This window comes from Octopus bimaculoides, chromosome 13 (genome assembly GCF_001194135.2).
Source record: "Octopus bimaculoides isolate UCB-OBI-ISO-001 chromosome 13, ASM119413v2, whole genome shotgun sequence".
Classification (NCBI taxonomy): domain Eukaryota; kingdom Metazoa; phylum Mollusca; class Cephalopoda; order Octopoda; family Octopodidae; genus Octopus; species Octopus bimaculoides.
The window spans coordinates 62,815,542-62,841,441 of record NC_068993.1 but is presented as its reverse complement, the minus strand read 5'-3'; the positions used below and the strand labels follow the sequence as shown (position 1 = coordinate 62,841,441).

The 25,900-nt window shown below is 37.4% G+C and overlaps 1 protein-coding gene across 7 annotated transcripts in view; it reads left to right on the top strand.

Annotated features, from left to right (window-relative positions):
- The window catches only part of LOC106884293 (bridge-like lipid transfer protein family member 1), a 213,773-nt gene that overhangs the window by 166,956 nt on the left and 20,917 nt on the right, over nucleotides 1-25,900 (top strand). For all 7 annotated transcript variants that reach the window (XM_014935660.2, XM_052972555.1, XM_014935618.2 and 4 more), the window contains 6 exons: nucleotides 1,068-1,326; nucleotides 4,332-4,489; nucleotides 7,378-7,576; nucleotides 13,392-13,612; nucleotides 17,227-17,487; nucleotides 21,845-22,018. In XM_014935660.2, the coding sequence (XP_014791146.1) occupies nucleotides 1,068-1,326; nucleotides 4,332-4,489; nucleotides 7,378-7,576; nucleotides 13,392-13,612; nucleotides 17,227-17,487; nucleotides 21,845-22,018 (1,272 nt within the window). The remainder of the gene's footprint in view (nucleotides 1-1,067; nucleotides 1,327-4,331; nucleotides 4,490-7,377; nucleotides 7,577-13,391; nucleotides 13,613-17,226; nucleotides 17,488-21,844; nucleotides 22,019-25,900) is intronic.

Sequence of the window (25,900 nt, the reverse complement as noted above, 5' to 3'; positions counted from 1 at the left end):
ATATATATATATATATATATATATATATATATATACATATATATATATACACACTATTTACTCCTTCTGTGTATCAATTTCTCTCTCGCTCTTTCAGTTCATTTCTTTCTCTCTTAGTTCATCTCTCTCTCTCAATTCATATCTCTCTCTTTCTCCCCCACCTCTCACTGTTTTGTTCCTCTGATTATATGATTTCGTAACTCTTCTTTCAATTTCTCTTCCTTCTATGATTCTTGCTTCTCCCCCTCCCCCCATAGATGTTTTGATATACATGCAATAAAGGGGGAAAAAAAAAAAAAAGAAGCAAATTCTAAGTATTGAAGTGAAAATTAACTTGATACGAAATGTAGAAGTTTGGAATACAAAGAACTTTTGGAATAGTGATGCAAAGTTTATAATGTCTGATATTTGGTTAATTGTGAATGCCAGAATAAACAGCCATTAGACACTGCTTTGTCAAATCCTTTATATAGAAAGAAAAGTACGTGAAGAGAAGGCTGGACAAAATGTGTGAGTCCTGGGTTTTTACTTATTTGGCCATAAATGGAAGAGTTTTTAAAAATTGTTTTAGACCACAGAAAAAAAAAAAGCTTCAAATAAACAAGACAATTACACACACACGGACTTCTTTTTTAGATCCACTCACAAGACTCATTCAATTGCTTTCTTCTCTATTTTCCTATTATTCTTAATCTCCATCACGTCTGTCTGTCTGTCTCAGCTCTCGTCTTTCCATCCCCTCTTTCTATTTTTTCTCTTCCATTCCTTCTTGCCTCTCTCATTTATTGCTCTTTTTCTTCTCGCTAGTCTTTCTGTCTTCCTTTTCTTTCTTTTAGACTTCCCCCCCTGTCTATCTGTCCATCTCCTTCCTCATTACTTTTCTCCCCTCCTTTCTCCCCCCCCCTCTCTCTCTCTCCCTCCCCACCCTTCTTCCCTACAGTTGCCTCTAATCTAAAATTGAATGTCACTTCATTTAGTCCCATTGTTACTCTGTGCAATCTTATATGTCTCTCTCTCTCTCTCTCTCTCTCATTCCTCTCACCCTTTCACCCTCCCCCCTCCTACAGGTATCAGTACATCAGTCCCACCATCCCCAGACGCACCCAATCTTGACACAGTGAGTGCACCACCACCAAAGGCAACATCCTCCAAAAACAAGTCTGGAATTGGTCAGTATTTCTCCCCAGAATTGGGCCGGCACCGTAACAACTCGGGCCACCAGACTGCTGGTGTGTCCACAGCATGGGAGACGCTGGTGCTGTTTGCCGTCAACTTGTCCACCCTCGATGTCAACGTCAACATGAGTAATGTCATGGGCAATACAACGTAAGTTTCCGTTTTTCTTTCTCTCTTTTTTTTATTTTTTAGATATTTTTGTTCTTTTCCACCTTTCTAGAGTTTCTCTCATTGTGCGTGTGTGAGGGTTATAAGCATGCATATGAGAGAGAGAGAGAGAGAGAGAGAGAGAGAGAGAGAGAGAGAGATGCTATGGATGTGCAAGGAGTGTGGTTGTGTGGCAAGAAGCTTGTTTCCCAACCAAATGGTCCTGAGTTCAGTTCCACTGTGTGGCACCTTTGACAAGTGTCTTCCACTAGGATCTTGGGCTGACAAAAGCCTTATGAAAGGATTTGGTTGACAGAAACTGAAAGAAGCATGTTGTGCATATATATATGTATACACATGTGTGTGTGTTTGTCCCCTACCACTGCTTGACAACTGGTGTTGGCTTAAGTCCCTATCACTGAGCAGTTTGGCAAAAGAGACTGATAAAATAAGTACCAAGCTTTAGAAATAAAATTACCGGGAGTCAGTTAATGCAATTAAAAAAGTTCCTCAAATTGGTGCCCCAGCATGGACACAGTCTAATTACTGAAACAAGTAAAAGATGAGATATTTATAAAACTATTTGTTATGTGTATGTGTGCCTGTGTTCTCTTATAAAATGTGTGTGTACTTGCATGCCATGGTTCCTCACAGGCTTTCAAGATTTTGAGACGAAAATGAAGTTAATCAGTAAGTATGAGACATCATGTCTGTGTGGCTTGAAGATTTTCTTGGCTGCCATTTCTACATTCTCAACCAAACACAGAGAGAGAGACTTCTTTGTTAGCTCAAGCAGTTTGGTGTATTTTAGCTAAGCCATATTGAATATTGGAAGGGGAAGAAGTTATTACATAGATGGGTAGAACAATTCTGAGAGAGACACACACACAGAGTGGGGAATTTTTGTGCATATCCTGTAAAATAGCTTTGTTTTTTCCACAATATTCTGCCAGTATCTCAGTAATGTTATTATTATTGCTGCAATTATATGAAGTTTTATAAGTAAAACAAGAGAACAGCAACATAATATTTCTCTCCTACATCAGTTTGCCAACGATGTATACACTTTTTCCCAGCATAGAGATTAGTGCTGATAATGACATTTTATTGATGTCTAGCTAAAAAAACACCAACAACAAAAGATGTAGATAAAATGAAGAATGTAACGTGTGTGTGTGTGTGTGTGTGTGTGTGTGTGTGTGTGTGTGTATAAAAATAAAGACACAGTTGCCAATAAATTAGTGAAAGCTCTGCCTCCCTCTTTCTCCACAAAGATAAATAGATAAATGCCGTACATTTATTAATTCTATTATTAAATTAAATTACGTACAAGAAATTACGTACTGAGAATCCGGTTAGACAAATGATTGGGAGATAGAGATTAGAGATTGGGTTTGTGGGTTTAGCTCTTTGTTTCCATTTTCCATTCTCACTGTTAGTTGTGGTGGTGGTGGTGGTGGTGGTGGTGGTCACTGTTGTGCAAATAGCGGAAGTTGTTGTCTTATTAGTGGTCGTTGTGCTGTGTTGGTGGTTGTGGTTGATGTAGTGGCAGTTGTTGGTTGTTGTAGTGATGGTGGTAGTGTGGTTGTGGTAATAGTATAGCCACTACTTTCTCTTTCTCCTTTTACATTTTTAGTGTGTGTGTGACAGAACGTTTTTTTTTTTAAATCAAAAAGAAAAGAAAAAAGACGCATCACTTCTCCTTTTATATGGAGAGGTTTTAGAAAGCGGACATAGTTGAGAAACCCAAATGAGATGCTTTACAATTTGGTGTACCACCAATGTTTTGCATTGAAATCTTGCTGGCAGACAATGCCTTTGATTTCCATTTCCCCCTGGGGTCATTTTTGAAATAAGCGATAAGAATAAATTGCTACAAGAAATGAATTTTTTATGAGAAGTAACACAATGCAGTTTATAGAGAAGTTGTATTCATTTGAAATTATCTCTGGACCTTTTGTCTGTTGTCCACTTAAAACTGGCTGAAGTGGATCCATCTGTCTGTCTCTTATCATTGTCCTTCAAGTCTGCAACACTAGAAACTTGCAGTGAAGTTCACTTTGGGAAATATACCATTTATGTTTGTTGGATTCAGGCATCTACAGATGTCTCTTATCATCATCCATTTTCCATGCTGGCATGGGTCGGACGGTTTGAGAGAAGCCGGTCAGTTGGAGAGCTGCCTGGGCTCCATGTATGTTTTGGCATGGTTTCTATGAATGGATGCCCTTCCTCATGCCAACCACTTTACAGAGTGTACTGGGTGCTTTTACGCAGTACCATTATGGGTGCTTTTATTTGGCACTGATACCCACAAGCCTGCAAGATTAGGAATGCTCAACTGAAGAGGGATGTAGGGGTCAAGCCTGTATGCAGGGGCAACCACATATTTACTTAGCTTGTCTTGTGTTCTCAAGCACAGCAAACCATAAATACTCCTGGCATAAACACTCCTGATGTATGTGTACCCTATCGTCGTCGTCGTCGTCGTCGTCGTCGGCGGCGGCGGCGGCGGCGGCTGCTGCTGCTGCTGCTTTCTATTCTGGTATGGGTTGGATGGTTTGACTGACAACTAGCAAGCTGGGCGGCTGCACCAGGCTCCAATCTAACCACATATATACAGATCTGTATGCATATACAGGAATATATCAACGTATGCCCTACGCAAGCTTACATTTGTGCATCCAAACACCACACACATGCATACTAACTCATACACACACCCATCTGCTTTCTCACACATAATGCCTCCTACACGTTTCTTTAAATTTTTACTTTTTACGCATTTTCTAAACACTGAATAAAATTTCATCTGCATTATCATGTGAGCTAAAATACTTTGGTTCATTTGTGAGTTGCCTTGCATAACTGTTGCTGTTGTTATTGATATAATCTGACTACTCTTGGCTATTTAGTCTTTTTATTTAATTTTATGGATGAAATGTTGTCTAGCCAAGTTTCCTCTGCTGTTGTTATTTTTACAATTTCTTTTTTTCTTTTCTCCAAAGTTGGGCCACCAAAGATATCAAGAGCCAGGGCCGACTCTCTATTGATAGTTTTGGCCATAAAAACATGAAAGTTACTGCAGGATTGGGCAGTTCTATGCTTGTCTCGAAAGGCGGTGTTGTGGGTGGAACTATTGATCTCCAGGACCTCCATACATACTGTAAGTAATGCCATTCTCTTCTTCTGGTCTGCATCCTGCATTTATGCCTTTCCTCCTCTCTGCCTGTGACCATCCTTCCAGCTGGTCTTTAAAATCAGTTCCTATACAGTGTGAAATAATGGTTTTGATTAGTCTCAAGAAGTCTGTGTGAAAGAGGTTGTAAAAAGAAGTGGCTATTTAATAAATAGCAGTTTGTGTAGAAAAAAAGCTGATGACTGTCTGAGATGAAGGTTTTTCTCTTTTATTTTTATTACTGTTCTGCAATAATTTTCCTGTGTCAGTGAGACTCTTGTGAATTTCTGCATTTGCATAGTGTTGGAGCCAGTATTTTCACAGTTGAATACCTGTCCTCACCATTTTTAAGCACTCAACTGTGAAAGTAATATTACCTGTGATTAGCCAGCCAGACTGAAGTAAATAAAGTAATAAATTTCATTGTCTAAGTTAATGAGGGGGGTTCTTAATGACCATTCAACCTGCTAGACATAGCAGTCAAATCTTCCTTAAATCCCATTGTACAGTTTAAAAAAAAAAACAATACCTGACATAATGTCTCAGATACACTATGTTTGAAATAAAGCTGGGATGGTCATGGATAGAACGCTTTTGATCTTAACTTGAGAGCAGTTCTGATACTGCAGTCAGACTTAACTACCACAATGACCATAACAAGATATTATCTCTTCACCTTTCAATAAGTTTCCCAGTACCATTCTCTTTGTTCTATTTATATTTGCCTTGATTCAAAATGAATTCACTTAAAATCCAATTGATTCTTTTTCAAACTTAAAATGCAGACATTGTTAGTAAAAATTACCCTCTGGGGAAATGAACACATTTTCTGACTGTGTTGCATACATTAAAAAGAAAAAAAAAAGTCAAAACAAAACAAACCAATTATTGTTCTAATTATTGTTTTGGTGGCCACCACCTCCAATTAGGTTTTACTGTGAGTTGTTTCACTTCAGAAATGTTATGAATAGATGTATTGTAGCTATTTTAGTTTATATTCACTTTTGTATTTTTATTACTTTCTTGTCCATGTTTGGCAACATACTTAACTCTAAAACTGGAGCTAAAATAGATTTTGTTACATTTTTGGCTGTAGTGTTGGGCCATTTATTAAACACATACACCATTGAAATTCACTTCTTTATCTCTTCTTTCAGTTAACAGAATCAAAGATATTGTCATATGTCTACAAAGCTAATTATTAAAAATAGACTTTCCCTTTACCGTCTCAAATTGCTTTGCACTTTGCTTTGTTAGCTGCAGTCAAAGAACATTGCAGCTCTGATGTTGATAAATATATATATTATATTTGCTTTCAGAATTAGAATTAAGTAGAACCGAACAGTGTTATAAGCTTTTTTTTTTCTTTTTTCTTTTTTTTTTCTTTTATACCTAATATGTGTTTTGTTGTATTTTGTGTTTGTGTGCCATGCTATACAACTTCTTTTACTATTATTATTATTATTTGTTTGTTATTTCTTCTTCTTGGTGTTTATCTGGTTATTGAAATTCATTTTCTGCATATAAAAGACATGTGATTCCCACAGAGTGTATGTGTGTGCATGCATACAGGCTTGCACATGTTTGTAGCCCCTGGTCTATAAGGAATCACTGTTAAGGTGCTTAAAATATCTGGAGTAGAATACAGCCCAGTCACCTGTAAAGTTAATCGGGTTATACAGGAGGGTGTTGAACCTGATGTCTGGTGCAGCAGCAGCATTATACTGAATAATTGTTACAAGGGGAAAGGAGGAGGTGCCTTAGTTTGAAGTGATTACAAAGTTATCAGCTTGCTGGAGCAGGTCATGAAAGTTATGGAAAGAGTTGGAGCTCAGTTTCTTAGGAAGAGAATTCGTCTCCACAAGATGCAGTTTGGTTTTGTGCCAGGGAGGGTGGTATTGATGCTCTTTTTCTAGTAAGACAATTGTAGGAGAAGTATTTAACTAAAAGTAAGCTGCTTTGCTTTGTTCAACCTAGAGAAAGCCTTTAAAAGGGTCTTTCACTTTGTGATTTGGTGGTCTCTGAGGTTGGTGAATGACTTGTTAGAGCTATGCAAGCCATGTTTCTGTTTGTGAGGTGAAAGTTAGCAATGTGTAGAGCAACGAATTTTGTGTAAGGTAAGTGTTTACCAGGGCTTGATTCTCAGTCTCTTTGTGTTCATCATAGCTCTACAGGCCATAACAAAGGAATTTAAGATGGGTTGCCCTTGGGATCTACTGTATGTTGATGGCCTTGATCTTTTAGCAGAATGTGTTGTAGAACTGGAGAAGAAATTCTAGCTATTGAAGCAAAACCTAGAATCAAAGAGCCTTGAAGTTAATTTAGCAAAACCCAAAGTTCTAGTAAACAGGGAAACCACCCTGCTCAACATGTAGAAGTTCTATGCAGAGTACCCAGTGCAAGTTATGGACACACACAAAGGGTGCAGTAGAATCTCTGGCAGCAGTCTAATGGAGAAAGTAGACTTTGTATGTGGCAGATGAACCAGGACAATAAGGATGAAGTGCAATATGGGAAATAGACTTTCAAGGAATAAAGAGGTTAACTAGTAAAGATAAATGTTTAAATATCTGGAGCTGCTGGTAATAAAGTTCTCATTTTTAGAGATGAACAAGTTTCTAGTGGCCTAATGGATAAATGTTGTTACATTTGGTTTAGAATTAAAGATTTGTAGTTCAAATCCAGATTATCCAGATTATTACTAAGTACGTATCTGACAATAAAACCGATGATGGAAATAAAACTGTTGAAAAAAAGAAAATTACAATCTCATCAGTAAGAAATATGTAAAAGTTAATTTTGTTATTGTAGTTTGATTAGTATTTAATTAGTAATTAATGATCGTGTTGCTTTACTTGTTTCTTTTGCTTCTTCAGTTACTGTACTTGAAGATCCAGAACAAGGAAACCCTCCAGACCACCAATCTGGTCTCTCTCTGTTTGCTGCTGAGGCTCGCCTTGACTACATGGGTTCCAGTGTCCTGATGACCCGTATAAGCTCACTGAAGCTCCACTTCAGGGATGAGTGGCTTCTTGATGCCGACATGAAACCAGACATGCCATTGGCTACAAAACGGTAAGTGGACATTGTTTTATGAAAGCGTGAATTCTTTAAATTTAACAGATTAATGTTTGGTCACATCATCATCATCATCATCATCGTCGTCGTTTCACCTCCACTTTCCATGCTGGCATGGGTTGGACAATTTGACTGAGGACACCAATCTGATCTGGCAAGGTTTCTACAGCTGGATACCGTTTCTAACACCAACCACTCCAAGAGTGTAGTAGGTGCTTTTTATGTGCCACCAGCATGGGAGTCAGTCAGGCGGTACTGGCAATGACCATGCTCGTAAGGTGTTTTTAAGTGCCACTGGCACATGAGCCAGTCAGGCGGCACCTTTTCCCATATTTAATTCCACCCCATCCTTTTGTTATGTCTTCATATATTTAATAAGTTTGGACGTGTCAAAGAAACTGACAGAAGCTTTTGGTGCTCCCTGCTTTTAAATAATAGAAAAGTATCCTAGGCAAAGTGTTAATATAATGAATTGTTGTTCACTGATGAGAAGCTTGCCTCAATGCTGAGACCCGCCTCGGTCATGACTGACCATGGGATTGCACCTGGCACAAGTCCGGACAAGGTTGTTTATGGAAGACCAGCAGTTGCCCATGCATACCAGCCTCCCCTCTCCACGCCACCAGTGTTATCCAAGAGAAAGGCAAAGGGGCTGATGCTGCTTGGCACCTGTGGTGTTGCAACTCATTTCTACAGCTGAGTGAATTGGAGTAACATGAAATAAAGTGTCTTGCTCACTGGCACAATGTGCCACCAGGAATCAAACTCATGACCTTTGACCATGGTCAGAATACCCTAACCACTGAGTGACATGCCCCCACAAAGGTCATCTTAATGTATGAGTAATCACTTTCTTAATTTTTCCTCTTCACTTTTTACCTCTATTGATTGCTCGCATTACATTTTTGTTTTTTTATTTTGAGATAACATATTTTACTGTCAGATGCCTTGGTATAATCGATAAAGTATTTCTTAACATTTATATCAACAAGACACCTGCTCCTGTCCTTGTATCATAATTCCATATCTTGCAATATTGTGCCCCTCTCAGTTGAGAGCGTCTTGTCTTGTGGGTCCTTGGTGACCTCACCATTATTGGTGCCATGGAAAAAAAGCACCCAGTCCACACTCTGTAAAGGCGTTGGCACCAGGAAGAGTGTCCAGCTGTAGAAACCATGCCAAAGCAGGCATTGGAACTTGGTGCAATTCTCTGGCTGGTCTGTTCCTTTTGAATCATCCAACCCATGCCAGCATGGAAAATGGGACAGTAAAGGATGATGATGATGATCTGTTTCACATATGGTTCTTAGGTTTGCCAATCATTCACGAGTTTCCATTCCTCGTCTAAAACTAATTTGCAGTTGACATATTCATTAATTCTCGATGTCATTCTTTGTCGGATGACTTCTATCAGTAGCAATCACCCAACTCATTAGGCTTATTGTTTTAAACTCTGTGCAGTCCTGAGCTTTTGGTTTCTTTGGTAACGGAACAAAGATCGAACGAGAAATATTGGATTTGTAAATAGATAGGAGGAATTGGTGAAATAGTCTTTAGTGACTTGTTTGAGAGTTGCAGAACAATAACTGCAGTGGAATATGAGTCCGGTTTCAGCAGTCCAGTGTTATTCCCGTAATGGGATAGGCGTAGGGGAAACTCTGTAGAACAGAACTATGCAAAGGGTTTATAATAATAATGATAATAATAATAGTTCTGTTAAATATTAGCCATTTCTAATGTTGGAATAGTAATGCCAGTGATCTTTTACCTTCGACTTGTTTCAGTCATTAGACTGGCCATGCTGGGGCACAGCCTTGAACTTTTAATCAAACAAATTGACCACTGTACTCTTTTTTTAAGCCTGGTATTTATTCTATTAGTCTCTTTTGCTGAACCTCAGTCATGGGGATGTAAACTAACCATCACTTGTCAGGTGGTGGCAGGACACACATGGCTTTTTCCAGTTCCCTCCTATCAAATCCTCTCACACAGCTTTGGTCAGCCTGGTGCTATAGCAGAAGACACTTGCCCAAGGCGCCATGCAGTGGGACTGAACCCAGAACCATGTGGTTGGGAAGCCATGCCTGATGGTGAAGATTTCTGAAGAACCTCATCCTTTTTGGTATGAAGAGAGAGCTTAATTGATCCAATATTCTTGAGTGTATTATTGGTTGCTAGTCATCACCTGATGTGAGTTGGCTTCGAAAGCCTGGATTTGCAGAAAGCATAATACCTCAAATATGAAGTGTGAAGACTTAGAAGATCGATTGAAATCTGCCTTTTATCCATTTGTATTGATAATGGAAGAGAAATAATTTCGCTGCAGTGAGTTGTGTAGGCTGCAGACGAGTCATTGTTTTTATTGATATGAAATGTTGGTAGGCAGGGAAATAGGTTAATACATTTACAGAACTCTTGTTATACTTGTGTTTTATTTCGACACCATCTATGTAAACTGCAGCTGAATATAACACACACACACACACACACACACAGAGGTCTGAAGGCTTTGTAGTGTTTTTGCTGTTGCTACGAGAGGATATTTAGAACGGTGCAGTTTTTTCATTTTTTTTCTTCATAATATTTATGCAGATTCTAAGCTGCATATTGACACCAGTGGTTATGGCAGAAGGTGTTAGCATGATACCCAGTAATTATTGGTATAAATAGCATTATAAATACAAACAAAAATAAACAATAAACAGAGTTGCCATGCTTAAAGCCTTTTTGTGAGATTCTATCAGCTGTTCTGAAAGTTTAGCTGTCGGTGAAATTATCTCGAGTTTCTGGCTGGAGAAGGGTTAACTACCTTTCAAAATTAATACTCATCTAATTCTCTTGCAAATGTTAGTGTGTATCATGTTACTTAATACCTTATCAAATAACTTGTTTGCTGCAAAATTATTGTCTAAGTCAGCCAGCAGAGAGTAAAATAAAAAAAAAGCAAAAGAGAGAAAATACCTGACTGCCATTTGTTATTTGATTGAGTGAGGCTGATTGTTCATTTGAAGGCTAGCATTGTTTCTCAAAGAGAAATATGTTGAGTATATGGTCTGTGTTGTATTGTATTGCTTGTCAATGCGTTTAAAAATGGTTTGCATCCTAGTTGGTCAAATTGCTCTCTTCTCTCAGATGCTTATAATAGACTTTGACAATTGGTAGCTTGCACTACAAACCGATGACTGCCAGTTCTTGTGTTCCCTTAGAACACTGGTTCTCAACCGGGGGTCCATATGACCCTGGGGGTAAGTTGGAGGAGGGCATACTTGAGTTTGTTGTAAAAGTTTATGTGCAATAAGCTGTTTATGATCCTAATTATATATTTAATTAACATGTCCTTTCTATTGGAAGCACAAGGCCTCAAATTTGGGGGAAGGGATTAAGCCGATTACATTGCCCCCCCCCCTTCCCCCAATGTGTAACTGGTACTAATTTTATCATCCCCCTGAAAAGATGAAAGGCAAAGTCGACCTCAGCGGAATTTGAACTCAGAATGTAGTAGCAGATGAAATGCTGCTAAGCATCTCACCTGGCGTGCTAACGAGTCTGCCAGCTCCCCCCCCCCACCTTACTAATTTTTAAAACCATCTAATGGTTATGGAGATCCAGTAGAGTTGGAATGAAAGGAGTCTACAGGTAATAAAAATGGTTGAGAACTGCTGCCTTAGAAGGATATTCCATTAATGTCATTTATTGTGAAGAATGTTAGGGAACTGTTAATTTGGTGGTCATGTATCTGGAGTGGTAGGTACACTACAAAAACAAAACAACAATATCACAAGGCAAAGAGAATATTCCTATTTAGTGTTTACAAAGACTTGGACAATTCTTATATAAATAAATAGATGAAAAAATTGCTTTAACCACCATGCTTTTCCGTACTTACATGGACAGGATGGAATTTGTTTTGGTTGATGTTTCTATGGCCTGGTGCCCTTTCTGTTGCCAATCCTCACCTGGTATAAGTAAAGCAATATTTCTCCATGATGTGACAAAAATGGAGTAAATAGAAATTTCTTTAGTGACATTTCTTTCAATTCAGTAAGAACACCCCCTATTGCTGTGATATTGTCAGATGGTAATGGAACTATGTAGTATATTTTCTGTCTGTCTGTTTGTCTCTTTCTGCATCTCCCCCACCACCCTTCCACATCCATTTCAAACTCTGTTATGCTTGGTCCTTTATTTCTTGTCACTTCTATTTTCTTCCTGTTTGTGTGAGAAACCTTGCTGGCAACTTCCATTCCAAGGTTTATGAATAACTCTCACCCTCACCTCATCATCATCATCATCATCAATACTAAAAACTCTTACAATTTCAAATGCTTTCTTGCACATGTCATTCTCTTTGCTCCTCTTATCTGATTGAACCTTCAATGAATTTAGACAATGCTCGGTATTCCTAAGTTTAAAAGGAAATAATACAACTGGATTGGGTAGATTTTTTTTTTTTATTGATCCGATTTTGGAGACTGAGCTTTAATAAATGAAACTGTTGCAAGAAATTCACTCATTTCACCAAAGGGGTTTATTTTGATCTGGTGATAATAATTAGTTTCTTCTTCTTCTTAACTTGCAGAGTCTGTGTAAATAGATTAAGAAAAATTCATTTTCTCTACTATGTGAAAAGAATTTTTGGTTATAACACAATCTATATAAAGGAATGGCAACTGTATGTGATGATGATGATGATGCTGTATATGTTAAAGGAATGAGCTAACATTGGTGGCTATGAATTAATAAAGAAACAGAATATCCATTATTGTTTGTTTGGTTTTTCTCTTCAATCTAACATATTAACGTTGCTTCCCTGTTTCATTTTAAATCTGCTGGAAACCTTTAACCTTTGTTTCTCTCTCCATTCTTCCTTTTTGTTTAGTTTTCTGTGGTTATGTTCTGGTGAAGGCATTTTTGAAAACAATTGCTCTAATTTTTATTAGTCAGCCTCAAAGCTGGGAAAGTTGGTATTAATAGCAGTGCTGGACTAAAAACTTTAGATGGGTCTGCAAACTCAAATTGAGACAGGTTTTACTTTTTGGCCTTCTACTTCTCTTGAATAGATAAAAATGATTATCACAACAGTAACACATTAACCCTATAACACCCACCTATTGTCAATAATTGTTTATACATCAAACAAATGCTATGATTTTATGGGAAAAATGTGATGAAAGCTTTGACATACACACACTCTAAATATTGTCAATGTTGGAACAACATTATTGCAATTATAAAATCTAGCCATTTGTTGCAGAATTATTCACGGTTGAGTAATTTATCTGCTTTTACTGGTTGGTCATTGCACTGTGGCCATGCTGGGGTAGCATCTACAGGGATTTTAGATGTTCATATTTTACTTGTTTTATTGATGTCTATTTATTGCATGGTTAAGTTACCTTTTGTCATAATGAGACAGAATTCAACCCAGCTTTCTGCAAATATTGATACTTAAAAACCTAAAGGATTTGCAGCTGCAAATCTTATTTACAAGTCTATACCCTAGTTGTTGTGCAAGGAGATTAGAAGCACACAGCAATACTTGTGCCTGGTTGCAGTCTTGCATATATATATTTATAAAATGAATTAATGATATTTTACATCAGGCATTACTCTTTGCTCTTAAATGTGAAGGACCAATAATTAGAGTTTCCTTCAATATTGATAATTTAGGTGTTATAAGATAAAGGTAGCATCAATTGAAAATAATTGGTTATTGTAACAAAACTCACTCTGTATGTTGTGTAAAAATCTTATGCTCCATCTTAATAACAAATGTGTATATATATATATGTATATTCTTTTTTGGGTTTAGACCAGCAATATTGTTTGTCCATGGAACACTGGACTGGGATAAATTCCATATCATGATTTCACGGTCAACTACCCCAGACCTGTTAAAAATGGCTGCCAAATTAGAAGAGTTCTTCACCACCTATCTCACTAACAGCAAGAGGGTCCTTTCTGCTTTTGGACCAATTGGGGGATCAATGAAGAGCAAATCATCTACCAAACGCAAAAACTCAGAAGATTTGGGTACGTATATGACAAGATGTCCATTTTGATTGCAATCTAGATGTTGGTGTATATATTGAGATTTGGTTTTTACTGTTTGTGCCTCTCTGCGTTTCTTAGTCGGATGATGGGCTCCTGACTTGCCACGTCTAAGAAGTAGACATGAATACCATTTACAGAGTATTCATGATCTGTTTAAAATGCCACTGTTTTGGTGCACTAAAAAAATACCTTTCTTTACTTCTCGTAAAGATAAATTTTTTCTGGGTACTCTGCATAGAGAAGTTTTGTTCAGATAGACGTTGTCTTGCAGCTAAATTACTTGATGAATTTCGACTAATTTACAGTTTGGTTAAATTGCTCAAATTCTCTCATTACCAAGACGAACATGTCACTCCAAGCTGCAGTTTTTTTTTTTCTCTTGTTCATATTGACAAAGTCTTTGGTATCATTATTGCAGTATATATCAGATTAAATTAATTCACTGACCTGTCATTTTGAGCTTGCAGCCTAAATAAACTAGCATTAGTTTTCCAATAAATGGAAGCAAGTTTCAGGGGAAAAACAGTATAACTTCTTAGTTTTTATGCCATCGTTGGCTGAGAAACTTTCTGTGTAATCAAGAATTCTCAGAAAAAGAAAAAAAGAAAAAAAAGAGATATAAACAAAAATCTAGACACAACAAAAGACATCTCTTCTGAATTTTTATTTCACTTTACAAATGGAATGTTGTCATAAAAGCTGTACAAACATACGTGCGTATGTATATATATGTGCGAGAGGTGTGTATGTTTATGTATTGTTTGAATACTGGTGAGTTGAGAAGAATATTGCAGTGATGAAGGAATGAATGTGCCACGATAAATTAGGAAAAAGAAATAAGAACAACTGCCAAAGTTGTTGCTGTTGTTTTTTGAGGTTTATGTTCCTGGGTGTGCATGTACCTTTTTATATGGATGTATCATCATCATCATCATCGTTTAAAGTCTGCTTTCCATGCTGGCATGGGTTGGACGATATGTATGAATATGTCTGTCTGTCTGTATGTGTGTATATGTTGAATATTTGCATTTAATGTTCCTTGATATTTACTGAAAGCCCCCCCCATTCAATCTTTCACTTTCCCTCCCTCTCCCCACCCCTTCTCCTTGTCTTCCCTCCGTCTTTCTCTCTCTCTTTTCCTTCGTACTCTATTCTTTTTCTCCTCTTCTCCTTTCTTCTTTATTTCCCCTTCTCCCCATCACCCCACTTTGTAAATCTCTCCTTTTCTATTCACTCTCTTAAATACCACCCCTTTTTCTCTGTTCTCTCTCTCTCTCTCCCCCCACCTCTCCTTCTTATTCTTTCTGTTCTTTTCCCCCCTCCACATTTCCCCTCCTGTCTGCCTCTCTCCTCCCCCTCACACATGACATGCATATCTGCCAGAACTGTATTAATGTCAATCCAATCTCTACTGGTTGTTAGCGCACTTCTGTTTCACTTTGTCACCATTTAAGTGGATTACCCGTTTAGACTAATCTTATCTGTTGGCAGTAATATTCAATTTCCTGCACACTTCTCTGTACACAACATTGTTACCATCAACTCAAATGCCAGCACCCCCCATTCAACTCTCCCCCACCCCACCCACATCTTTCTACTGTTTTATTATAAATGTAATCTTCAGGAAATTACTTGTAAAAACACACAACAAATAATTTGTTACATTGCGTGTGTGTTTGTGTATATATGAGCGTATGTATGTGTTTGCATCTCAGGCTGACCCAAGCCTGGTGAATAACAGGGGGTAGATACAGAAAATGTGGAAGCTCATGGGATGGATTGTAATTTGAAGGCCTGCTTTGTTGTGTTTTGTCATTCTGTTTGAGAATCCTGTTAAGAATACACATGTCTGTGCATTAATCAGTCACTGTGCACATGAGTATATATGGACGTGTGTGTGTGTGTGTGTGTATATATATATATATATATATATATATAAAATGTGGTTTTGGAGGGATATATTATTTGGTCGGATACCATGGTGGCTCTCAGTTAAGTTCCAGTTTATGGCTAGCTACATCAATCAGTATTACTATTCGTTGCCAGTCACAAGTATATATATCATTGTCATCATTTTAATGTAACCCCTTGCATTTCTATTGCTGGATGCTTTTCCTGTTGCCAACCCTCTCCTGTTTCCAAGACATGGTTTGATGGAAAATTGGAAATGGTCAATACTTGTATGATGATGACACTTGTTACTAACACATGATGTCAAGTAACATGCACACAAAACACACACCTCACACCACAAACAACCTCGCCCCTATACACATATGATGAGCTTCTTTCAGTTTCTGTCTACCAAAAAATATCTTGTGTCATTACATTCTGAAATTCATTTAGCTTTTCACCCTCGCAACCCCAGTAAAATAAATATGGGGAACAATACAACCAACTGAATGTTTTATAGCAATGCCACATCAAATGGTAGAAATCAATAGTATAGAATCACTCAAGTTGTCAATTATCTATTGCTCTCGTTACTTAGAACGATTGGATATGTTTTGTATGGTACATGTTTATGACTGGAAGGAGTGATCGAGTGATGTGACTGTATTGTGGTATACCACACTATTCTGTAGACTGACAGCCTCATTATTTGGACATTAACCAGTGTCTGAGATAGTCTACTGCAACTAAAATATACTTTTGCAAGCAGTTGCAAATGAGATGAATTTCACCATTCTGCACCAAGAATCCCTGTCTTCCATTACTTTGGTACATTCTCAGTTTCATGTTACATGTCTGTACCAATAAATTGTAGGTTGTTGAGTGGTGGTTTTTATGCTCTCTTATGGTGTGGAAATCTAAAATTTAACATCTGGTATGGCTTGGTATTTAGCACAATAGCTGAGGTTGGCTTTGCCTTTCATCCTTTCAGGGTCAATTAAATAAGTACCAGATGTACCAGTTTTGCACTGGGGTCGAAGTAATCAACTTAATCCTTTTGACTGACCTTGTTTGTCCCCCTGTGGACTATAAAGAAATTTTAAAAAATAGCAGTGGCTAGCAAAACCTACTTGTTATTAAGCAACAGTAATAGAGATGAGTGAAATATGTCTGTAAATCTCTTTGTTCTTGTACTCATGTCATGTGATGGTTTGAGCCCCCATGAGACGCCTGTTGTATATACTATCATAGTGATGTTGATATTCTCTTCTTTGAAGTCCAGGATTTGGCTCCATAGAGAAGAATTCTGTGAAGAAGGCCAACCTTGTTGAGAATTTACAAAAAAACAAAAGACGAAGATGGTGTGTAAACAACAAACAGATGTATTAGTTTAACTCTCAGGTCTTCTTTGGTGTTACAAATCTTTGTTTTGGTAGTTTTTTTTTTATACACAATTGCCATGATTCATGTTTATGCAGTTAATATTACAAATTCCTTTAATAATGGTATGTGTTTATGTTGCGACTTAAGAATGAAATTTATCCCTGTCGTTTAATCAATGTTGGTTTACTAACTTGAAAATTTTGTATGAAAATATCCTTAAACCTAAAATTTAAACTAAATGCCAAATAAGGGAAATCTTGAAGTCATGTTTTCTTTTTTTTATTTTATTACTTACTGTTTTAATATTCTTGTTGTAGGAGTAAGCTACAGTTCAGTTTGGCATCATCGACATTGGCAGAAAGTCTTGGTTGTTGCTGCTGGATGTAGTTTTTCCATGTTGCCATCACCTTTACCAAAGGAAGGTACTATTTTGGGAGGAACGGTTACACTTAAAGGCAACAATCTTTCTCTTGCCTGTTTCCATGGCTTCAACTTCCGTTCAAAGTCTTGGGCCATCTTCACCATTAACGAACCTGACATCATATTTGCTACAGAAGCCCAGAAGAGTGCTGAAGGAGGTGAGTGGAAACTTCTTTTTACCAATTTCAAGAACTAAGAAAAAACAGGTTTGAAGTAGATAGGTTTTCTTAATTTGTTCTGTATGATTAGTCCGTAATACATCCATCCATTTGTCATCTCCAGCCGCTATTCCTGGGAGGGCGAGGAGGGTGGGGATAGAGTCATCAGGCTCCTCCTCCTCCTCCATTAGGGTCCTGCCAGAAGCAACTGTCATCAAACTTTCTGGCTGGATTCCCAATTTTGACCAATTGAAACTCTGGCTGGCATTAATTTGTCCATGGCAGAATTTTCTTTTTTTTATTTATCTCTCCCTGACTCCTGTAATCTCTTTCTCTTGGTTGCACTCATGCACCCCACTCTCAAACCTCCCTTCTTTTCCAATTTACATTCGGGTATGGTTACTTGCTCCCTCACATTCTATAATGAAAGGTCTGTCTGAAATGTCACAAAACCAGCTTTTTTGGTCTCCAAGTTGTGACACGACAGACTGCTAGCCAAAAGCTTTTTTTTTTTTTTTTTTACATAGTGTATTTGGGATGAGTTTTACTGAAACATTACCAGGTGGTTTGTTGACTTGGAGTTCTGTATGGAGGTTTTCTTGGAGAAGATTTACCACTCATCAGCAAACAGAATTATACAGTCCTGATGACCCAAGGAAAGGGCCTACATGTGCTTCCTTGAATCATTAGAAATGATAGCTAAATCTTTCAAATTTTAAAAAAGGAAGGGACACATTTGATGATAGAGTCCCTGAAATAAGGGCCATGCAACTGAGATTTTTTGGTTGTATAATGAGGAAAGAAGGCCTGGAGAATTTAATGACGTCCAGAAAGATTGAAAGGAAAAGAAGCAGAGAAAGGGGGAGGATGATATGGATGTCTGGCTCGACGAACTGGTCGGCAGAAAGGAACATTAAGCATCAAGGAGTTGAACTGTTACAGAAATCAAAGAACAGAGAACTGTGGAAGGACATAATTACCTAAGTCCTATGTTCTGAATATGGCATCTAAGGAGAGAGAAATAGAGAGAGAGAGTCCCTGAAAAGTAAAAAAGACTGGATGGTCTTGAGTCTACTCGATCAAGGCCAACCTTGGGCTAAACAGCAACAGTTGAACCCAATGTACCTTGGAGATCTGAGAGATGATTAATTTCAAATAGAAATCCAATTATCTTTCAGCAAGTGTAATAAAGGTAAACATTTGACCAATTTGCAGGCATTCATTTACAAATGGCTGTCTGAGATAATAAACACTGGCTAATTGTGTTTTATTGATTGGCTTCAATTGTCATATAATTATGGGGAAATAATGAACAAAGACAGGAGGTCACACAGTTTAGAGAGGGCAGGGAGGGGACAGGGGATTATATATGGAGCCTCGAACTTATTTTATTAACAGTAAAAGAATGGAAACAGTGGATCATGGTGGGATTTCAACTCGGAACATCAGCATCAGCATCATTGACATCTTTGTTATGGGAATTTTATTTTATTTCTTTTGTTTTATAAACCAATTGTTTGTTTGTTCATCTGAAAGAACCCTGTTAATAAGGACATGGGCATTGTGATGCAGCTGGGTCCAGAAGTCCTTCTTTAGTCTGCTTCCCTCTCATACTGGCCTCTTCTATAAGCCTCTGTTTCTAGGATTACTTTCAAAGAAGCCACACCCACCTTACCATTTTCTTTTCAAAATGGACGATTGCTCATAAGGAAAGATGAATGAGTATTAAAGATTTTGAATGGTTTTTGCTTTAGTTGGTTATTATATCACTGTCTTGGATCTCCTGCAGGATGCATTCCTTTCTGCACTTCATCATTTACAAAAATGAATGTTCCAGTTGATCCAATCAAAGGAACATCCTGCTTGTGAAATTAACATGCAAGTGGCTGAGTACTCCACAGACACACGTACCTTAACATTCTCACGGAGATGTAACATGACACAGAATGTGACACAGCTGGCCCTTTGAAACACAGGCACTATTCATTTTTTCCAGCTGAATGGACTGGAACAACATGAAATAATGTGTCTTGCTCAAGGACACAATGCACAGCTAGGAATTGAACCCATAGCCTTACGACTATGAACCAAATACCTCAACCATGAAGCCACACTCTTTCACTAGGATGTTAAATAAAAAGTTGAAAACCCACACACATCAAAAATTAAATCTATAAATATCAAAATCAATAGATATCAAAACTGCTGACACCATATAAGTAAATTCCCAGTTCGACTAATCAATACAGATAGGTATGTGTATGTAATCAGTCATAATTAATGTTTGTAGAATTAGCGGCAAAGGAAAAGATCTTAGAGAAACTGAAAGCTAAGGAGAGAGGACGTTATTGCAAATTTTAATATTCGAATAAGTCGATTGATTTTGAAAGTGTGATAGATATTCTATGAAGGTAAGTGGCAATGCCAGCAGACATTTTGGCAAAGTCATGTTTTATATGGAGGTAATTAAATTGCCAAAGGTAAACAGGAAGAGTTTGCAGTCTTTTGTTTCTTTTACTGGTTTCAGTCATTGGAATATGGCCATGCTGGGGTACTGCCTTGACAGGTTCAGTTGAACAAATCCACCCCAGTACTAATCCTAGTGGTGTTTTCTGCCAATCTGCCATGTTATGAGGATGTAAACACACCAACATCAGTTGTCAAGCGATGGTGGGGAAACAGACACACACACATACACACACACACACACACATATATGACAGGCTTCTTTCAGTTTCCATCTACCAAATCCACTCACAAGGCTTCGGTCAGCCCGTGGTTATAGTAGAAGACACTTGCCCAAGGTGCCACGCAGTGCGACTGAACCCAGAACCATGTGGTTGGTAAGCAAACCACTTACCACACAGCCATTTTTAATTGAATATGCGTTTGTATGACTATGTATATATGAAAGCAGCTAATGATGTGTTAGAATAAACTGTAATTGTCAGTATGTGAGCTAACATCAGTTTCTCATAAACACTGTTTAGTAGCAAAAATGTTTACAAGTTAAGAAGGAAACCAGTTTATGTATTTTGTGAGTCTTAAAAGATTCAGAAAATTTCCATGATGTTCAAATATTATTGCAACAACGCAATTAAAATATAGTTTCTTTTTAGATGGGAGACTGTGTTATTGGGAAGAAAATACATGATTATATATTTTTAACTTTGTGAGATAACAGGGTAACACTTTCAGCAGAAGTTAGGAAGATAAAGTGGGGGAGGTGAGATAAAATAAAATAAAATAAAACAAGATTAAGTAAAAAGTTAAAAATAGTAGAGTACAAGGGGATATGTGGAGCTTTAATTTTTGTGAAAGATTTAGGGATATAAAAGTTTTAAAGGTTCACGGATGTAAGACATTAAGAATATATAAAAGGTTTGTGGATATAGAAGTAGATGTAGACATAGGCAGGTAAAGACAGACAGACAGAAGGGCAGGTCAATAGATAGACAGACAGATAAATTAATAGTTTACCTTACTCGTGGCATGTGACATATAGAGAGCCTTGTTGCTGGGTGTTACTTTATCTTGTTAGTGCTTTCAAATCTATCGTTGTTTATCAGAAATCGTTTGTTTTTTTTGTTCTTATTTGATGATGCCTATTGCTGGTACTGATTAAAGATCCTGGAAGCAGTAGATGTGTTTCCTCATTACAGTGGTTCAGGCTTGGTGTCTTCTTCTGAATGAAGTATTCCTCTGTGATTCTGAGGTTAATGTGTTCATCCCCATCGCTAGTATATGGTTGGAGAAATCCCCACCATAGTGCTGGTCATGTTGGATCATGGCACTGGGTGGCTTATTGCAACTGGATGGATGGGAAACTTACTTGATTATTGTAATTCTATACTTGCATGGGTCAAACAGAATTCATTGAGACAAATTTTCTGTGGTTGGGTTCCTTTCCTGTTGCCAACCCTTGCCCACTTTCAAGCAATTTCCCCATTGCTGGTCATATTTTTATGAAAGATCGGAAATGTCAGACATTCCTAGTATGGCAATAATGCTTGTTTCTACAATTATCGTGCAACAATTTAAAGACCCTAATCCACTACACACACACACAATGGATTTTTTTTCAGTTTCTGTCTATCAAATCTCCTCATTTGTCCAAGGTGCCATGCATTGGGGCTGAACCTAAAACCAACTGAAAATAAATATTGTTAGGTATTTAGTCCACTCCTCTGAACCAGAGGATTGCATCTATGGCTAGCCAAACATCAATATAGAGGCTTCCTGCTTGCCATAGGATGTACAGGTGTTGGGTATAGTGAGCTAATGCAGTTATTTCTCTCCAAGGCATTCCATATCTTCTGCATAACTAATTCTTTTTTGCTTTCAAATTATTTCCCAGGAACTTGTATTGTACAAGACCTCACCTTCCGTGTTGGACACGACACCACTCAACACATCAGCGAAAAGAATATGGCAACTATTTGCAAGTTATCTCGTGGCCATTATATGCCACCCCCTTTTACCAGTGTTCGGGAATGGTTTCACTATGCTTTTGCATCAGCAGAAATTAAAGGTAAGTTGTTTTTGTTGTATCATCTGGCAGACGATTCGACTAAATTGGTTAACATCTTTATTTCTTGTGGATCTTGGGTTTTGTTTCTTTCATTTCACTTCTATCTGAAAATACCTGGACAGAAGTCGATTAACTCCAAATCTGTCCTAATCAGGTAGACTTATGATCAAAGGTGTTTCAACCATGACCATCATGTCTTTCTGTATACCAGAAACTATAAAGAAAATAGTGATTCGAGGGAGATTTGGCTGCTATTTTATGTGGTCAAATTCTCTATTTCCTTCATTATTTCAACTTCCACGGTATTTTAGGGGAGTGTAAAGTGAGGTGGGTTTGATACAAAATTCAAAATCCTTCACAGAAGAGGACATGGGATTTTTGTGATTTCATGTCTTTTGCCAGAATATTAATCATGTGAAGGAGTTAAAATCAGAACCATTGATAATTAAAATTGGGGCCTGAAATTGAAGGCCAAGCTCTCACCTACCCCCTTCCCTCTCCTCTGCAACATTTTCACATTCGTTACTTCATATATTTTCTTCTAACCCCCCCCCCCCCAAGATTACACCTTCATTGATTTGGCACATTACCAAACTACCTTTTACTGTTTTCACTCTTATGTAAACAGTAACACTGATGGTATCTGTTCACACACACACACACACACACACACACACACACACACACACACACACACATCAGTTGATCCTTTCTGCTGTGCTATATATACAACATTTTGGTTGTGTAGATACCAAGTTTGTTGGGTAATCTACCTAAATGTATCTCGGCTACCAATCTTTTACAGGTGACACAGAATTACTTTGCATGATTTCTTTATATTCTAAAACAAGGTCTATCTCAAATGTTTGGAATTTCGCTACAGATGAGTACAGGATACTGTTGTTTCAGCTGCTGTGCTTTTTCTTTCTTTTTCTTTGTATGTATGTGTGTGTATGTGTATGGAGTCCTAGAAATAGTAGCCAGATCTCCATTTATGCTGTAAAACTTCTATACCATATGCACAGTATTCCTGTGATTGGTTGATAGCGGTGGGGGTTCACTACCGCTTTGATTATAACTCTGAATCTCTCCATGCGATATTAATATTTATTGGTACATTTTGAGATTAAGTCTTTGTTTTCATTGCATTCTGAATTGTTCCATTAAATTGAAATGTTTTTTTTTTCTGCCAAAGAAAGTTCACATCTTTTGGCACCTGTCACATAAACTTTGGCCTGGTCAGTGTGATACAATTCTACTTCTATATTAGTTTTTGCAGAAATAATATAGAATGTGTCAATATTTTTTAGTTTGAGTGAAAATGATATTGAAGTAAATGGTCCTTCACTAATCCTGCCAAAGCTTAGAATGAAAGTGCCAAAATATATAAACTTTTCTTGGCTGAATTATATCTGAATTCATAAATGTTTTCAAGCCAACAGAAAATGTTCTCAAAATGTGAGCACAAAAATAACTCTTGTATGCTATTAGATTAGTAATATCCCCACTTAAATGTGAATGTTCTGTCAGAAGTAACTTTACTGCAGTAATTACCATATTAATACTACCTCTCTTGCTAATAGATATTTTTTAACAAGCTCTTTTTGATTAAAGTTCGACTAGCAGCCAGTATTTGGTGAGCTGACAGAATCGTTGGCATGTTGGGTAAAATGCTTAGTAGCATTTTGTCCAAAGTTACATTCTGGGTTCAGATGCCACCAGGGGTCGATTTCCTTTTGGGATTGATAAAATAAGTACCAGCTGGGCACTGGGATCGATTGTCATCATCATTCCTGAGATTACTGATCCTGTGCCAAAATTCAAAACCTGTATTTATTGAGCCAGTCAGAAAACATTTTCAAAAGGCATGTCAAAAAGTGAACCATTAAAAGATTTCTGACATCCATTGAGCAAATGTGGAAGACTTCTTCCAATAAAACCTTTGAAGCAGCAAAGATTTAACACTGAATTCCTGTCGGTTTGAGATATTGAAATACTTTAAGGCTTTCATATTTGAATAACCACTTCATACATGTGTGTGTCTATGAAGACATGTGGCTTAGAATTTAGTGTTGCACTCACAGTTGCAAGGTCGTGGTTTCAATTCTTGGACTGGGTGTTGCATTGTGTTCTTGTGCAAAACACTACATTTAATTTCATGTTGCTTTGGCATCTGACATGTGGCACACAGTGTACCTCTACATGCAGCATTGATGTGATGGAGGCAGTGATCAAATGTGCAGCACCAACATTTGACCACAAGTGTTCCACAGAAGTTGCTGAACCTTCATCTGTCATCTGCAACAGGAAAGTACACCATGTGGGGGTGTGGGTGTGTGTGTGTGTCGTTACCATTATGCAAAAGTGTCATAAATCCAAAACGCTGCTTTTTCAGAAAATGAAAAAAATAGTTTCACCATTCCATTTTTTTTTTATATTAGCAACAGTTTCCGCTTAACAATAATACTTTGTTTGGTGCATAAAATCGTAACTCCCTGCATGTATGATATTTTCAGCTAGAAATAGTTTTTCAAAACTGTCGTATGTGGGACTTACTACACTTCTAAGTAATGCTAAACCATTGTACTACACTTTGACAATTTTCATATCTTGGCATCTGAAGCAGCTAGAGATATGATAGTTTGACCAAAAGAACTGGCTATTGCAAGCAAAATGAAATATTGAAAAAAAACTGTGTTTGGCCAAATTTGGACACATGACAGTTTAACATAATAGCAACGATATATATGTGTATATATATATATATATATATATATATATATATATATACCTATGCAATTTTGTGTAGCATGCCATCTCTTGTAATGGTAAAACAAAGTGCTACAGCCTTTCCATTTGAATGTACTCTTCCCTAGCATCCTTCTGTCAACCAATGTTAGATGTCTTTTTATTTAAAAAATAATTATCAGTGATAGAAGCAGTTTTAATACCAAAACATATTTATCCCCACTTAAAAGTGGACGTTGAGTTGGAACACAGAATACTGCATTATTTTCTATGAGAGAACCTCTCAAATTGACTTGTGGTACATATAAGCACTCATGTCTATATTGCTAGCAGGAGATAATCAACTTCTACCATCGCTGGAGCTACTGGATCACATGATTTCATCCTTCCTTAGCCTTGTCATTGGTCGCCATCCATGGCTGTAGATAGCAGAGATTTCTCTGTCAGCGATATATATAGTCTCAGTGCCTTTTCAAGCATGGGTGTGTTACAAAGAGCCAGTGGGGTTACAAATAGAGAAAATAATTAACCAAAGATAGTGGATTGGCAAAAGTCATTGATGTATCTTAACATACTGTGTTCAAATCCTGCTGATGTCAACTTTATCTTTCATTCTGCTGGGGTTGATAAAATAAAGTAGCAGTCAAATATTGGGCTCAGTTTAATTGATTAAACCTGTCCCCTTAAAAAGAGTTGAGGTAAGGTTTTTAAGTGAACTGAGTCTGCAACCTGGTTATTGTTGTTGTAGTTGTTGTTTAACCCCAGGTCAGATTTAATTGAGCAGATCATATGGAAACCTGCCCCAGTTTTGATCATACAGTCTCCTCTATGATGGTAGGGAGATTTGACTGCTATTTCTAGCAAGTCATTTATTTGTATTGAGACTCCCTTGCTGGCTGGTTTGCAGCCTGGTTTTAATGCATGATTAAGACTATAAATGACTTTAAACTGATATGCTATTTCAAATAAATATTATCATTTGGATATTTTCCAAACTATGATGGATATCCTTATAAAAACCTACAAACAAAACATTAAAATTCTGCACAATTAACCACTTTCAGTTTTAACAAACACACACACACACACACACACACACACACACACACACACACACACACACACACACACACA